Raw genomic sequence first — 15,847 nt, 5'->3', positions numbered from 1 at the left:
CGGTGAGTGCCCTCCCTTGATTACTCCGCTAAGAACTAAATTTCCCTACTTGATTTTCTGTTTTCGTGTTGGTTTATGGTTTTTCGCTTTTGTGTAACAATTTACCCCCCTCCTTTGTGGTATTCATTCCTTTGAGTTGTTACCCACTTACACACAAACCGTTTGTTTGCTTGTGTTACGATTAAGCGGGCGTATCGAAAGGGCACTATTGTCGCTCCTTCACTAACGCTTTCAGTACTTTATACACAGTTCAACCCCGTCCAGGCACCAGGATATTGCAACCGCACACCGCACCATTCACAACTCACACACTCTGTCTCCCCCTTTCGCTACCATCTCTTATCCGTTGCGAATGTTGTTCCTAATTCTCCAAAAATCCCTTTCCTTTCTCTAAACAAGATCCTGCACCATCTTTTTCTCGATGTCACACTTCAATGTGCCGCAAATAGAAGAAGCAAAAGAAACAAAAAAAAAAAACGCTTAATATTAATACGCTCTCCCATCTCCAGTACACCTTAACGGATAACGGATTTGCTTGCTTGCTGCTGCTGCTGCTGCTGCCTTACTCAATAATGTACAGTCGATAGTAGCGGATCAAAAACGAAATTACGTATCAATGTCAGTGCCTCCAAAGTGCAACGTGCTGGGTTGCTAATTAGGAGGTGCGGACACAAAGGAGGGAGATTTGTGGGATTATTAAAGAAAACACGGGAACGCCACGCAACGAGCGTCCCACAAACACTCAGTGGAGTGTGCATTTTTAGCAGGAGGACTTTGGAAGGGAAGTGCGGGAGATGCATTACACGAATATATTACACATAATCAACAAAACAAGGTATGGGTTGTGGTAGATGGTGCCTTGGTGGTGAGCTTTGGAGTTAGTGTACCTTACAGGGTTTTCCAGGACTTCTCATAGCTGTGGAACACTTTTTTAACTCTTTCTTTTGGGACATGAACTCATTGCAATAGGAATTGGACTCTAGCACCCTTGTTGGACATATCCGATAGGAATTTCCAAGGCGCAATAGAGTCCAATTCAACGTATCAATTTCACTTCCAATAGGAAAGAGTCAAGCATGTGTCCCACAACTAAGAGAACAACTGAAAAACCTTGTAATGATAAGAAAACAGGAAGGAGTAAAACAAGTGCACAACTTGCAAATCCCTCTTCCTTCAGCTCAATTAAAAAAAAAAAAAACGTACGGCAAGTGGAAGTACGGGTTAATGTTTTCCTATCTTTGCTTCGCTTTTTCACCACAAAAGATTCAACAGTTTCGATGCATCTTACAGTGAGTGTCCGCTGCTTTCTTCGTCCTCTGATATACAACATTCTCTCTCTTTCGCTCTATCGCTCTCCATCCAGTGGCACTAATGTTAGGTAGGCTTAATCGAAGGATCTGTGTCTGCTTGTGTGTGAGGAGCGATTCCGCGGGATCATCCCCCAAAACTTGCTTCGATCGATCCCGCCCTTTAGATGTGTCAATATGGTTCTGTGTGTGTAAGCCATACGGCTCATCGCTTTCTTTTTCTGTGTCACTTTACACGCTGTGCTGGGGTGGAGAAGGAAGGCAATTTGTTGTGTTTTTTTGTTGGTAAAATAATCCACACCGAGGGGAAACCATTTGCCACCGGGCGGAAACCAACATTAATGCGCGCTTTCTCCCGCGACGCGACGTTCCTGACCTAGATTAACCCTAGATTCCTGTTTTGGAAGTCGTGTTCCCACTTACTCTCTCTCTCTCCCCGGCTTAAAACGCACCCGCTCTGCAGACACACGCGCGGACAACAAAGTGGGTGTTTAATACCGATACACGCCACATCGATGTACAACCATCATGTGCCGGTTTAGCAGCACGAGCCGAGGAAAAGGGATGGTGGTGTGTTCCGCGGTGGTTTCTTGATAAAGGTTTCGCTTCTTTATCTCCACAGTGATTTGGTTCGTTTCGCCTCCTCCCCGGTGTGTGTGTATCTATGTATGAATGAACGGTATGTGTTTTTGTTTTTGCTGCCACGGTGACACGGTGGTGGTACTGGTGGTACAGAAAGCCGCCCCCCTCTCTCTCCCTAGCTCCAATAACGACCAGCCCTCCATCCATATCCACCTTCTCCTTAATAGACTTGCGTTTGCGGTGGTACCGAGGCGGTACCACCCCCACCACCCGCCGGATGCTCCGGACTGTGGCGCTGTTTTTTGCGCTTTTTCTCCTTTTTCCGCTTCTTGCGCTCCTTGTCGTCCTCGTGCCTTTTCTGCTTTTTGTGCTTCTTCTCGTGCGTGTCCAGCCCGGCCGCCTCGAGCGCGGACTGTTCCGGTGGCGCCACGCCATCCTTGTGTTTGTGTTTCTTATGCTTATTCTTATGCTTTCTAGTTGGTGCGGTTTTTAAGTGTTTGTACTGCTCCGGAAGCTGCGGTTTTACGGTTGGAGAAAGAAGGGGAAACATTTATGTTAGAGAGAGAGAGAGCGCACTGAGCATTGTTTGGGTGTTTGAACTGGGACTTACCGGTCCAGGATGCAGACGGAATCCGGCAAGCTGTACACTGGTGAGTGGAAGCAGTTCTTTGCCCACGATCGGTGGTTTTTCGATCACACTTCGCAGGGAACTGTTATCCTGTAGCGGAACGGAACAAACGTGCGAAAAAGGGTGACTTAGTATGCGAACTTTTTAAAGATACAAATGCTACTGAAATCTTGATAGAGTCGAGACTAGAGTGTAAGCTAAAATCCTGTGTAAGGACTAGCTGGAATTATAACGAATTTCCGAAAGATCGATGAGAGATAAACCTAGAATTGTTACTATTTAAAAATGTCGTTATGTTTTTAAGGCCTCTTCAGTGTCTAAAGGTCCTTTAGGCAGTCCATAAGGACAGCGAAGATGTGACAGGCATCAGAGACGAGGTTTAATATCAGAATTACGGATTGGTAAAGGAACTGAGCGTGATTCTGGAGCCTAATAGTAAGTAAGTGAGTATGTAAGGTCGCTTATGCGTATTGTTGATTGTTTTGACCAATAATGACAAGACCGTAAGTCGATATCGATGCTAGAGGTATCCAGTTTGATCCGCTCTACCTCATACGAGAGCGTTTTCCATCTTATCTTTTCTGTTTCGGGACCAAAATGGAATATTAATTAGTTCAAGGACCACTTGACAATTCATTTGGGATCAGTTCCAGTAGCAGTAGGTTTTTATAGGATCATGATCAGTTTTAGCACCAAGATGGGTTCAGTGGCATAGGTTCAGAATCAATTCCAGGGCCGGTATGATGTCAGAATCCGTTAAAGGACCGATAAGGGGTTAGGAACAGTTCTAGGAACAGTGTAGGTTTATGACCAATTCTAATACCGGTATAGGATTGGAGTTAGTTTCAGCATCAGTACGAGGTGTGTAAAATTCGACATCGGACGTATCTACATGCGTTCGGAATCAGTCCCCCGGTATAAGTTATGAATCAGTTTCGCTTAACGTGTCACTTTAAAATTCACCAGGAATTGGCGCTGTTTTTTTAATCCTTTGCACGTATCCTAAAATTATAAAATTCCCTGCAATTATTTTGTATAACTCTGATACCGGGTCAAATTAACTAGGTAGTTTAAATTACATACAATTAAAAAAAAGGTTATGAAACTGATCAAAAGGTTTCATACCTTAATTCGATAAAACAAAAACAATTAAACATTTTGATTAAATTCTTGTCCAGCGATCTAATGAGCAAACATGAGCATATCATCATTTTAGCATATCACTTTAAAAAAACCTTATTAAACAAGCCGATTAACAGCAACACCCATTGCGTAGATGCATCTGGGATGCTCCGGATGCGCTAGTGTTTTAAAAATAGGAATTCAACTGGTGCATTTAATTGACCTACATACATTATTACAGGCCCGAAGCCGATCATTGCGCTCAATACTTTTATACAACATAATTGGCACAGTTTTTTGCAATCACTTTGTCTGCACAACCTCTACCTTCTGTATTTGAAGGGCACAGCGAAACACACTGATAACAATTTGGCACCTTCTTGCACCATCTCTAATCTGCCACTGGTTGAAGTTTAACTGGAAGGAACTTCTCGTCAAATTAAGAAACACAGTTCGAAACCAGATTTTGTGGACAATTCTCTACGAAAGGGTCTTCTCCATAGCTACTAAAAGCTTCAACGTGAATCATTTGCTATTTAGGTTAGAGACGTTCCGATTGGTTTTCAAGCCTCGGGCGGAAGGTTGGTCACGGATAAACACAGCACTTTTAATTCACAGCCTTCTAGATGCACAGCTCAATACCTCAACAGGTGATCTTCTGGTCCTTTGCCACGCCAGAGCTCTTTGTCTGGCGTTTCGTCATCCAAGCAATCGAATGTTTTTTTTTTTCATCAATTGTCAACCCACTGCACACGAGCGCTACTTACGAGGTGTCCCGGTCCGTCGATGACGCCAGGTAAGTTCGGGAGAAATGATGATAGCTGTTCCTTAACCTTTTTACCACTAAATTTACTATACGAGTGCTCTAAGCCATAGTGGGCCATCAGATTCGTGGCTCCTGTTAGTTCGCCTTCCCCTGCAATTGAACCAATGGGTACGATTAGCGCTAGAGCTGGTGAGCGTTCGCACTCTTGCTTCTCACTACCCCCATACCTGGCGGTTCCTTCATTAAGTAAAACGGTCCACTGTGCAGTATCGAGGGGTTTTTGCCTAGCTGGATCGTCGTTTTGAGCGTGCCGGAGGAGTCCTGGCGGGCGACGACGGGCGATCGGCCCCCGGCCCCTCCAGCACGGGGCGACGATTTGGGCGAGTACTGTTCCACCTTCCGGAACGGGTCCGAGGCCATCGTGTTACCGTAATTGTTAAACATGTTGGCTGCGCGTCGGGGGCAGGACAGGCGTCACTCGGCGGTTCGGGTACAGCGGAAACAAAGTGTGCCAACCGACGAGGGTGCTGCTGCTGCTGCAACCACGGTAGTGCTCAAACCGACGAAACACAGACACTACCACCGTACGTTGCTGCTGCCAGACGACATTCACACGGACCACCAGTCGGGGGCACTACACGTAGACAGTGAGGAGGCACTTTCCGGAAGGAGACTGGCCACACTGGTCCGTCGCGTACGGCTGCGGGACTCGAGGCAAACCTACTTCTTCCCGTATTGTCGTCGTCGTCGTCGTGCTCGTACGTTCCAAGGCCCTCCTTCTCTCGCTCTCGACAGTGTGGGGCGGCCCTTCAGCCCGAAGCGCACGCAGGGGAAGCGTGGCAAATCCGTGCCAAAACAACGGACCCACGCAAACACCCGTCCAGTGTCCCCGCGACGGTGGGCGGTGAACGCGAACGGGGTCGGAACGGCGACGGAGATTGTTTCGTAAATTCGCTGCAAATCTCACCGATAATCGGAACGAAATCGTACACGGATACGAACACCACCAAGGCAGCAGGGAACGTACGCTTCTTCTACGTTTTCTTTTCCCTTCGCACTGACTGTGTATTTTTCCTTTTTTTCTATTTCTGTTTCTTTTCTTGGCTTATGTTTTTCTCCGACTGTCACTGTATTTACAGTAGCTGGTTCGGTACTGTGCGGAGCTGTTCCGCATTGTCTTGCCGCTGTCTGTTCTTTATTTACGTTCATTTTACATTCTCTTTCGTTGTGTTTTTGAGCTTTTATTTGGAATCATCCATTTATTCAATTGTTTTGCAGTAAAATTTGTTTACATATTCTCATTTTCTTTTCCTACCAGCACGAAATAATGCAGACCGTCTGAAAATACATCGCCTAATGCGTTTGGCTTGCGATGTTTTGCGATGTGTTTGTGGACTGATCAGGTATGTTGCACACCGGTCATTTCAATGTCATGTAAACGAAAACGCATGTTGCAAATTTATAAAGATTACAATTTTATCTGAGGTATCTGATGTAAGTCGTAATTACACAGTGCTCTCTAGGTTTCGGTGAAATGAGTCCGGTTCGGAAAAAAAAATCGGAATCGACAATGAATCCAATCAAGTCCGCACAGGTTCGTAATCAACTCCGTATTTTATTAAGTCTGAACGTGAGTGAGTTTTCAAGTGAGTTTTCACTAGTTTTGGGTCAATTTGATCGGAATCGCTATCTTATGACTACACCAATGCTGGAAGCTACTCTTGAAGGTAGGTGGTAGGTGCAAAACTTTGAAGTCGCTCGAAGTTACTTGTCAACATTAAAGATGGCCAAAATTGACAAAATAGCGGAATTGGTTCCAGGCGGCTCCAACATTTTCCGAGCAAGTTTCGGAGGATAGATTCATTCAGAGTTCGGATTTGTGTGGAATCAATCGAACTGGTTAGGGTCGTAATCATTGGAATGATTGAAATGTTCGGAATCGTTGGGATCATCGGAATCATCTGAATCGTCTAAATTCCCTGTAATGGGGTTCAATCGGTAAATGTGTATGTGAGTCGAAACATTTTATTTATTTTTTTAACTGTTTTGGCCGATTCAGGCGACTTCGGACGATTTCGAATGATTCAAGACAATTCTGGCAATTCCATCGATTCCCAACCGTTTCCGGCCAGTTCCAAACGGGAGGAGCTGGCGGATTGAACCGCCTAGAGACGCTTGGTTTAACGGATATGACCGCTCCAGACGGCTTCGATGGCGGAACTATGTGATTGACTTAGCCGGAATCGGATACCTAACAATGCATAAAAGCATTTTGGAGCTGTGAATGCAATTCTGATATCCCACTACTAGTTCTGAGTAATCTGGGTCCTCACGAATTATTAGAATGAGGAATTTGCTTACTGAATTTGCTTTCTCTAATGTTGACTAGTAACTCCGAGCAACTCCAAACAGTTCCGAGCTTGGAGTTTTACACCTACCTTCAGGAGTAGCTTCCGATGTTGGTGTAATCATTTGGAAGCTACTTCGATCAAACCTGCTACATCTGCGGTCTGCTTCTGTGGGGCATTAATGATGTGGTAGGACTCACTCGTCTTGGGTTAACAGCTCGAATAGGCCGAACCCCCATACGCAGGACTCACTATCCTGCTAGCAGATAACAAATAAGTTATAGATAGCCCTTAGGCAAGCTTGTGGCATTTCTAAGATGAGTACGGTCCATACCTGTCATATAGATGATGACAAAACTTTTGCTCTAACTGACTCTGAGGCAAGAATCAGATGAACTCAATATCTAGTCAGAGTCGATGGTACCTTTCGAGGCGCTTCAAAATCGACGTTGTCTTGTAGGTTGTAGTTCTACAACTTACCGTCTCTGTCTCCAGAGTGACACCGTCCGATAAGGTATTTCAAAGCAAACCTTTAGAATAATGTCTTCCAACTAAGGGGTCAATTTCATTGATCTATGTATTGGGGTGTCGATGTCGATCTGAGAAGGATTCACTAAGGTCACTAAGAACCAAAGTAACTATGTCTTCAAAGCTCTGTGTTTGTCGCACTATATTTTCCACTTTTAGGAAACAAATTAACGAACTAAAACCTCGCATTTCCCATGCGGCTCTTACTTACCATGACGATCAGTGATATAACTTACTAAACATAAAAGCAAGAGACATTGCAGGAAACGAAGGCACCGTTGTGAGTGAGTTTAAAATATATATTTTATTTAATTTAAATTTTCAATAGTTCAGAAATGTACTTCGTAAACATTTGTTTTGTCCTCTTTTACCGTGTTCTCTCCCTTAGCTCCTTGCAGCGTAACTTGTATGTGCGTGTGCAATTACTTTCTGCTCCATCCATTACTATTTGTTAATGATTTTGTTTTGTCGATTTGATCTTTTCCCATGTGTTGTGTGTTTATTTGTTATGTTTTGCTACACAAAATTTAACCCATTTTGGTATTAGATTGTTGGCGGTTTGATCTGTTTTCTTCGTTAAACTCTTGCATTTCACACATACACACACGCACATAACAAGGGTCCTGTCCACCGTCAGACGCCATTGGTGCGGAATGTTCGGGATTGTGCAAAATGTGTCAGTTTCGGTATGTTTTTGTTTTCTTGTTCGCATGTATGCGTGTGTCTCTTTATATATATATGCTTTTATATTTACTGATATATGCAGGTGCAAGGATGTTTGGTTTTGCGATCGCGTTAAATATCTTACTCAAAAAGGAATACGCCCTAAAAGTGGAATGAATGTGAGTGGATGACGCTTTGAAACGATTCACAGAATTTGCTTTAATATCTGCTTTTTTTCTGGATCCGGGTTCTCCGTGTTCCGATACAAACTTTACATCCACCTGGTGTAGGATCCGTTTGCCCTAACCCTTTACAAACATGATCTCTCCTGCTATATATGTTTCTGTACAGACCGAGAGCCGGGAGTTGCTGGTTTCTGTGTCAGCGAATTTCAGCTAGTGAGCTATAGTGAGAGTAAACTATATGATTCCTAATTTGTCTTTGTACAGGATTAAATACACACACACACACGCGCGCGCACACACGGATACTCCGAACCTAACCCTTCGTTTTGTGTGATATGACGGTTCGCTTTGTTAAAATGTACAGCTACTACAAAGGTGGCTAGTTTCCGGTACCGCCGCCATCTTCCTGCAAAGTGTGCGCGAGAGTGTGTTTGTGTGTGTGTGATTTCTTGGTTGATTATTTATCTAAGTCGTTTCTAAGAAATGTGGGGAGGCGCAGGGAAAGAATCTGGAAGATATTTATATATGCGTGGGCAGCAAACCCCTGGGTTTTGGCATGCTTGGGCGGTGGTAGTTGCGTGTGTCGGACCCAAAGGTTCTCGTATGGCAAGTGTATTGCGATCCTCGGTCGTAGGAAGCTGCTCCCCGCCCCACGAAGGAACGCTTCGGTAGCGATGGCACGTGACCTGCTGCTTTGATGTCCCAAAAAATAAAGTCTCTCCCGATGTTTATACACGTCTGTTGCATCGAAAAGGAATCGGCAGTTAGGGAGAATTTTGGCACAAGAATTTTGTATGTGATCTCTCTCTCTCTCTCTCGCAGTATGGTGGCGATCAACTAGGTCGTGGAAACTGTGTCCAGCGTACCGAGGGTGAAGAGAGTAACGTGTAGTAGGAACCGAAAGTGGTTAATTTTGGCACGTGGATTTCATCAACGATCAGAGCCAAGGAGTCAAGGAGCTAAGATGATAGAACTAGAAAGAAAGTTTATGGGCGTCCTTGCATGATCTTGCGCTTTTGTGCCGGAAAAGAAGTGGTTTCCCTCCGGTGCCTCCATTTTGGCTGAGTTAAGTGTACTTGTGACGCTTCGTTCCTGGTTTTGGGGTTTTGCGCGCCACATCCGAACCGAAATACTACTGTCTTTGAGCTATTAAAGATACACATTTAAATAATAATACCTTTATCACAAGGAAGATCAAGCACTATTAACGATAATAAACGGAAAGCAAAGTGACAGTATTGGAGTGACAGAAGGGAAACACTAAATCCCCCCTTTAATTTTCCGCTGTAATTCATAATACTCGTTCGTACTTATACTACTACTGCTTATACCACTCGTACTACCTATGCGCGTAGCAGGATGCAATAACCCTAGAACCAAGGAACTCCCGGGCCCGGGGTGGGGATAGAATTGTATGGTATGATTAAACAGAACAGGAAGAAGAAAAAAAAACAAAACAACTAAAAATAATACCAATCGACATTGGTCACGACACACCAAATGTCGCTGAAGTGACCGTTTGATCTTTAAAGTTAGCTAACTTAACGCATTATCCTACAGTGCGCTCTGCAGCGCCTCTTTACATGTGTGATACAGCCCGCTTTTCGCCTGTTGCTCACCCGAAACGCTCGTTCGGTGTTTTTGTTTGTTTTGTTTTGTTTCTACATTTGCTGTAATCACAATTGTATTTTTTTCACTTCTCTTCTCTCGTTTTTTGTTTATCTTATGTTTAACCCTTTTTTTGCCTAATCTTATGACAACTCGAGTTTTGCCGTTTGCTTTTTGTGTTGTTTTTTTGTGATGTTTTGTTTTAATTAATGTTTAATACTTCTCGAATCTTGAATACTGTACAACGAAGAAAGAAAAAAAGACTTTTCTTCTCCCTTTTCTTTTGCTTTTCTTTTCATATTCTCTTTAACCGTTTTTATTCCCTCCACTTGGCACACCGTTTTGCATGATCCTGATCCTGATTCATTGTTTTAAAAATCACTCCCCACACCATCCACCGATGAAGCACTAAACGATCGCAATCCCCTAGAAGCGATCAATTTTAGTGAAGAGATAATTTTATAACTGTCATTTCTTGTCGCTCTCCATTTTGTTCTTGTCTAGCGAGGAGGTCACCATGCTGCCACCGTTGCCCGGGTACATCTTGTCGAGATGTTTGATCGATTCGTTCAGATAGTTCTGTGTAGGTGAGAGAGAATTAGTAAGGATTTGCTGTTTTAGTGTCAGCTTCTTCTCCGACTTACCTGAATTGCTGTCAGTGCCGCAACGATGGCCGGCGAACCGAAACCGTGTGAGATCAGCGAAAAGTGCGTCAGATGTCGCTGTATCGAGGGATCGAGTATGTGCTGGGGTCTGGTATTGCAGAGCGGCGATCGATCCTGGTTCAGCAGGTCCATCAGCTCCTTCGTGACCTGTCGTGCGGAAGAGAACGATGCATTAGCACAACAACTTCTTTATGTGAAGTATTTCGACATCTCCCAATGCTCACCTGCTTGGTGTTGAGTAGCAGCTCCTTCCTTCGGTACGACTCCTGCGGTTCCGAGTATTGGCGCGATAGGTACTCTGCCACCTGCCGGGCCGGGAACTCGGTCTCGCACACGTACCCAAAGTCACGCGCCAGATGGATGGCCTCCCCTTCCACCAGCGACGTTAGCAGGGTAACGTTCGCCGCCTTACGCCGACCGGCCGGCAGGTTCAGGCCAATCTTTTCCAACTTTTCCCTCAGCAATCGTCCGCCGTTTTTACTCTTCGCTCTGTAGATAGAAGACAAAAGCAAGAAAATAGACGCAACAGTAAGAAAACGTGAGCATAAAGGCAAATCGCGGTAAATCGGTTAAAACTTCTACCAAAGTGTGATATCATTAACGCTGAATTAATTACACAGCAAAGCAGGTTCGTGCTAACGTTCGTTTTAATTATTCCGTCACTTCCGGTGCGTGTGCCGGGATAGAAGCAGCGAATAGAATAGAAAAAAGGGAATGTTTAAAGTTCGTTCACTTACCGTCTCAGGACACCGCCCAGCAGGGACGCGTTCAGACACTCGGGTGGCGATAGTCGGCGCTGCACTTCCGCGACGGTGACTTTGTATTTGGAGGTGCTCGATAGCAGACTGAGCCGCCCCGGTACGGAACAGAACACGTCGCTCGGCGAGCCGAGATTGATTTGGCTGCTATCCTTTTTGATGTCGGTGATGGGGAAGTCTGTGGATAAAGGGAGAGAGAAAGGAAGCATCGCGAATTGTTAGTAAAATGTGAAAGGGTTACACGCATGGCAGTAGGAAAATGCGGTGACATTGAACTCTTCGTGATGGTTGGGAAGAATTCCTGGGTGGAACATTTAACAACTTCCACTTCGGAACTCGTGCTGCGTGGTTGGATGGAGAAAATATTTTAACGGTAGGAATATTCAGAAACGGAGTATTCCATAGAGGAGGGTGAAACATTCTCCCGTGGCGCGTTCTGTGCTGATCAGGTAAACCGGGCAGATGGAATTTGTAGCATTCTGAGCTTGACCTAGTTCTGTGATGGAAATGTTGTTGTCTAAGTATGGAAATCGTGTGATTCGTGTTCTTTGGTGAGAATGTTTTATGCAAACTGATGGAAAACTATGCGAAATTCGAATATAAAAAAGCAATTCTAACAAAAACATGTTTTAGATTTTTTCCAAGCCTTTTTTATCTCCTAAATCCTTTAACGTTCAAGGAGCATTTTTGGCCAGGCATTAGCATATTTTCAATCATTTTGATGCGTCATTTAATCAAAATTACTTTGAACATTATTCTAAGTGTATCAGGTATCAATTTTACAATAAAACATTAGGAAAATTAGAGTTCCAGTTATTCAGTTATTGGAAATATATATTAGAGCTTACCATGGAAAGACCTTTAAAACCTTATTAAAAACATCCAAATATTTTTGTTAACTGATTGGTTCGTTAAAAGAGGTGTACGTTTCTTATATTTTAGAACATATTAGCAAGTATTTCTCACCGTGATAGTGATTTCACCAATGTAGCATTAGATTTTTTATTAATCTGCTGACGTACTCATCATGCCATGGTCAATCGTAATACAATGATGTGATAATGTTTAGTTCACATTTGAAATCAATGAGCTAATAATTAAAAATAACTTCGCAAAGGCGGTCTCGACAAACAAAAATATCTCGAAAGCCTGTAAGATCGTATTATTTCTAACAACATTTTCCTTTCGATCCAGCTCTTTTCAGCTATGTGAAAATTAGGCCTTCCTAACTTCGCAAAAGGTCCTCTTTTCTTTCCCTTAGGATATGGAACTACCACTATAACGTTCTCACACTTCACTTCAAGTCAACAGTAAAATAGACTAATTACAACTTGCGACGTTGGAGCCTTATAATTGCGGGTATTGTTGTTTTATTTTTAAAGGTACGCGCTATTACCGAAAAGACACTTGGCAAGTAGCGCACAACGGCGGTTAAATAATCTCACAATCTTCTTTTGGCACCTTACACAGCCCCAAACTTTGACCTACAAACCGGCACGGTGTCAGCTGAGACTGCTGCCCAAATAAGGCACCCGAAAGATCGCCCGACTGAAACATTGTAAGTCTCATTTTAATCTTCCACCTTTACGATCCCGCTGTCAGTACCCGACGACAGCAGCAGCAGCAGCAGCAGCAAAAAAAAAAACGCCTCTCTTCGCATCCAAAATAGAACCGTCATGTCATGAACCATCGACACGCAAAACACAACAGCGAGCGCGCGATTGGATGCGAGTGGCGAACATTAAATAAACGACAAATCTAAATCCGCTCTGGCTGCGGTCATAGACATCGCTGTACGGTAATGACAATTTCGCAGCTGGACTTGACCTGGAAAAGAGCCCAGAGAAAGAAAAGGAAAGAAAGCGCAGGTCGGCACAGTCGGTTTTGGTAAGCTGTTTGGTTAACCGATCCGCCAAACCAGCAGTCCCGCCCGGCGTTGGCTAGAGATACTGCAAGCTCACTTATACCTTCGCACGTACCGCCTGATTTGGAAGCTTCATCGTTTAGGAGTTTTGTGGTGCGAGCTTTTTTCTTTGCCTCCCTTCCCCAACGGATGAATCGTTGCCAATTTGGTTGCCAAACGCTAGAACTTGCTGGTTGCTGGGGACGTAACGACGTCCACACGCGGCCGCAGGCTACGGACGCATTAAATCCAAAACGACGGCAGACGATTAGCCATTTCTAGTCAATGCTAAGGCAAAGAGGGGAGATGCGAGCACCACCATCGCCAGATCTTATCGTGCACTTTTAATTTAAACGCTCCGGTGAGATTATTTCCCTTACGTTGCCTGCTGCTGCCAGGAAAGCGTAGGAAAGGTTGCGGAAGGAACTTGCGAGTGTGAGGTTTTCTACCTCAATTTGTACGTCGTTTAAGTGTAGACAGGGCACGCAGTCTAGTCTAGCAGTGAAGGAAGGAGGTTGTTTTCTATGCTCGGCTTAAGGGCGTATGTGTTAAGTGTCAGTTTATTCGATTTTGCAACAAGCAGGGTGCTCCAACAATGCGACAACACGCAAAACTGTTTATAAAATTGTCTCCTAAAACTCTCATTGCGTCTTTGCGTTCCATGAAGTCGGAAAGATAGATAGATACCAGTAGATCCTATCATTCTTCGGCTCACTTTGCGACGTTTTGCGAAAAACAAATCGGATAGAAGATGTCCAAGATCTCATAGAGAACGGTTCAGGTTCAGGGAAACGAACCCCGGGATTACGAGACCCTTGGTATGGTCTCTGGTTTGATGCATTCCGGGAAAGCGGCGTGGCTTCCTTGCATGAGATCTGATTACGTCAAACTTTTCGGCAAGTTTCTCCAGGAATTTGACCATAAAAGTGTCATTACTGAAGTGCCCTTGCCTGCCAAGCACGCTACAAATTGAGCTATCCGGGCGAGTCTATTCCGAGGTCGGGCTTGTCTGGATCTGGGCTTGATAGCGGCGAGACACTTCGCATTGCAAAAACAACCCGCGTTACCACAGAGACCTGTACCGCGAAACCTGTACCGCGGGTCAGTCCATTCCACTCCCTAGAAGCGCGGTCACATTCCAAATGGGAAGCAAAGCTACGGTAGCTACATTCCGGTACTACCGACAACGCATCGCATCAAATTCCAGTGGCCCATTGCTGGAAGCAATCGACCGACCGCGGTCGGTGTAGTAAATCTTGTCCACCCTGTTCGCAACTAGGGGGAAGAAAAATGCTAATGAGTGCGTCAATGGGGTTCTGTTGACACATACCTCGTCGGTCAGCTGACTAGCCAATAAATAAGTCTAGGAATGCTTCGCTCTTCCTATCTCTCTCTTTGTGTTCTGAAATTACATCCAACTTGGTTCTATGAATGAGCCGGAGCAGGTGAAGGAGAATGCATCTCCAGAACAGAGCAGGAATGAATCATGAATGAAAGGAAGGAGTACGTCTTGCGCTCTGTGGCTTATATATGGCTCCGGGCTTTAGGACACTGGACCCTCGATCTTGATCGGTCGACCGATAGGGGAGATATTCTCATTAGCATACTAATATTGTCAACTGGGTGTCATCGAGCGGACCTCCAATGTACCATCCCTTTCCAATCTTGACGGCGATATCGCTGGATCAACCACTGGACACTTCCTCGCGGTGCTGCTCGGTGTTGAGCGTGCTGAGCCAAACGGAAGAGCATTCGGAAGAGATCGAGCGATCGAGTGTTTGATAAGCTGCTGGGACTGGATAGACCATGGTTGCATCCCCTTGGGAATGGTGGAAGGGATGCAACACGCGCCCATTACCAGCCCGAGAGAAAACTAACAGCTTGTAGCAGAGCACGCCATTAACACGCCAGCTTTGAACTCGTACCGAATGAATCAAATCGAACATTAATTACCACCGCTCGGGGAGGAGTACAAGAAGAAGGGGAGGATGCGGGCTGTTTAATGCGAGTGAGATCGTCGTCGTCGTTGTCGGAACATTTGGAATCAAGACCTTAATTTAGACATCATCGATTCGGGGCACACCGAAGATCCCCTCGTCCCGAAATTGGCACACATACACACACACACAGACCCGGCGAAAGGTGAAACGGGGTTTGTGCGAAAATGTGGCGTGTTCCCTCGCTCCTCATGGTGCATGAAGAGGTCTTTATCGATATCGGGACTATTATTGTAATTGTGTTATTACACGAGCCCTGCCACGCCAGCCATTCAGAAAGGCCGCCTCGAAAACCGACAACTGCGAGGCACAAACACGTAAAACTACCCAAACGACCCTAATAATGCCTAGACAGGCACACTAGACGGCTCCGACGCTCACTCGGGGTCATCCCGCGCGGTGCTGTTGAATGTGATGCAGAAAGGAAAAAGGTAGTCACAAAAACGACGTCCGTACACCAGCAAACGACCATTATCCGACGCCTGTTTTCCACCGCTTCTCTCCTCTATACATATATCCCGCTATTTAAAGGTGTAATATGAGGCTCCACACTGGGTGCTGGAATTAGGTATTTCAGTTTTTGACGCTTCCCACTGAGCTTCTGTGCGCACTGGAGCGGAGCTTCTGGCGGCACGAGGTGTCAGATTCGAGTGGCATGTTTTTGTTTGCGTTGAGGACAGCCCCGTATTTTTTTTTGCAGATGCAGCTCGTGTTCCGTGCAGCACAACACAACGCAGGGGTAAGGTTGGGCAAGGATCGTGTTCTATGGCGTTATTAACACGGATCC

General features: G+C 45.0%; 2 protein-coding genes across 9 annotated transcripts in view; both read right to left on the bottom strand.

Annotated features, from left to right (window-relative positions):
- Positions 1-1,215: 1,215 nt before the first annotated feature.
- On the bottom strand, positions 1,216-5,481 carry LOC1281005 (mediator of RNA polymerase II transcription subunit 19). The gene is made up of 4 exons (XM_320879.5): positions 4,633-5,481; positions 4,407-4,555; positions 2,500-2,607; positions 1,216-2,403 (listed from the first exon to the last, which is right to left on the bottom strand). Exons 1-4 carry the CDS (start codon positions 4,847-4,849, stop codon positions 2,110-2,112), a joined length of 768 nt encoding a protein of 255 aa, XP_320879.4. The 5' UTR covers positions 4,850-5,481; the 3' UTR covers positions 1,216-2,109.
- A 2,085-nt stretch (positions 5,482-7,566) lies between these two features.
- The window catches only part of LOC1281006 (transcription factor AP-2-epsilon), a 71,089-nt gene continuing 62,808 nt past the window's right edge, over positions 7,567-15,847 (bottom strand). For all 8 annotated transcript variants that reach the window (XM_061657038.1, XM_061657039.1, XM_061657034.1 and 5 more), the window contains 4 exons: positions 11,140-11,338; positions 10,627-10,891; positions 10,382-10,549; positions 7,567-10,316 (listed from right to left, as the gene is read on the bottom strand). In XM_061657038.1, coding sequence (XP_061513022.1) covers positions 10,206-10,316; positions 10,382-10,549; positions 10,627-10,891; positions 11,140-11,338 — 743 coding nt within the window. In that variant the 3' untranslated portion in view covers positions 7,567-10,205. The remainder of the gene's footprint in view (positions 10,317-10,381; positions 10,550-10,626; positions 10,892-11,139; positions 11,339-15,847) is intronic.

The sequence above is a fragment of the Anopheles gambiae genome, chromosome 3 (assembly GCF_943734735.2).
Source record: "Anopheles gambiae chromosome 3, idAnoGambNW_F1_1, whole genome shotgun sequence".
Lineage (NCBI taxonomy): Eukaryota > Metazoa > Arthropoda > Insecta > Diptera > Culicidae > Anopheles > Anopheles gambiae.
This window is presented reverse-complemented; position numbering and strand designations above follow the sequence as displayed.

Bases quoted from the DNA above. Each gene is read 5' to 3' on its own strand.
- LOC1281005 (XM_320879.5), bottom strand. From the start codon at position 4,849: ATGTTTAACAATTACGGTAACACGATGGCCTCGGACCCGTTCCGGAAG. The intron at 4,556-4,632 runs GTATGGGGGTAG...GTTCAATTGCAG, and splicing joins CTTAATGAAGGAACCGCCAG to GGGAAGGCGAACTAACAGGA. The intron at 2,404-2,499 runs GTAAGTCCCAGT...GTAAAACCGCAG, and splicing joins TCCGTCTGCATCCTGGACCG to CTTCCGGAGCAGTACAAACA.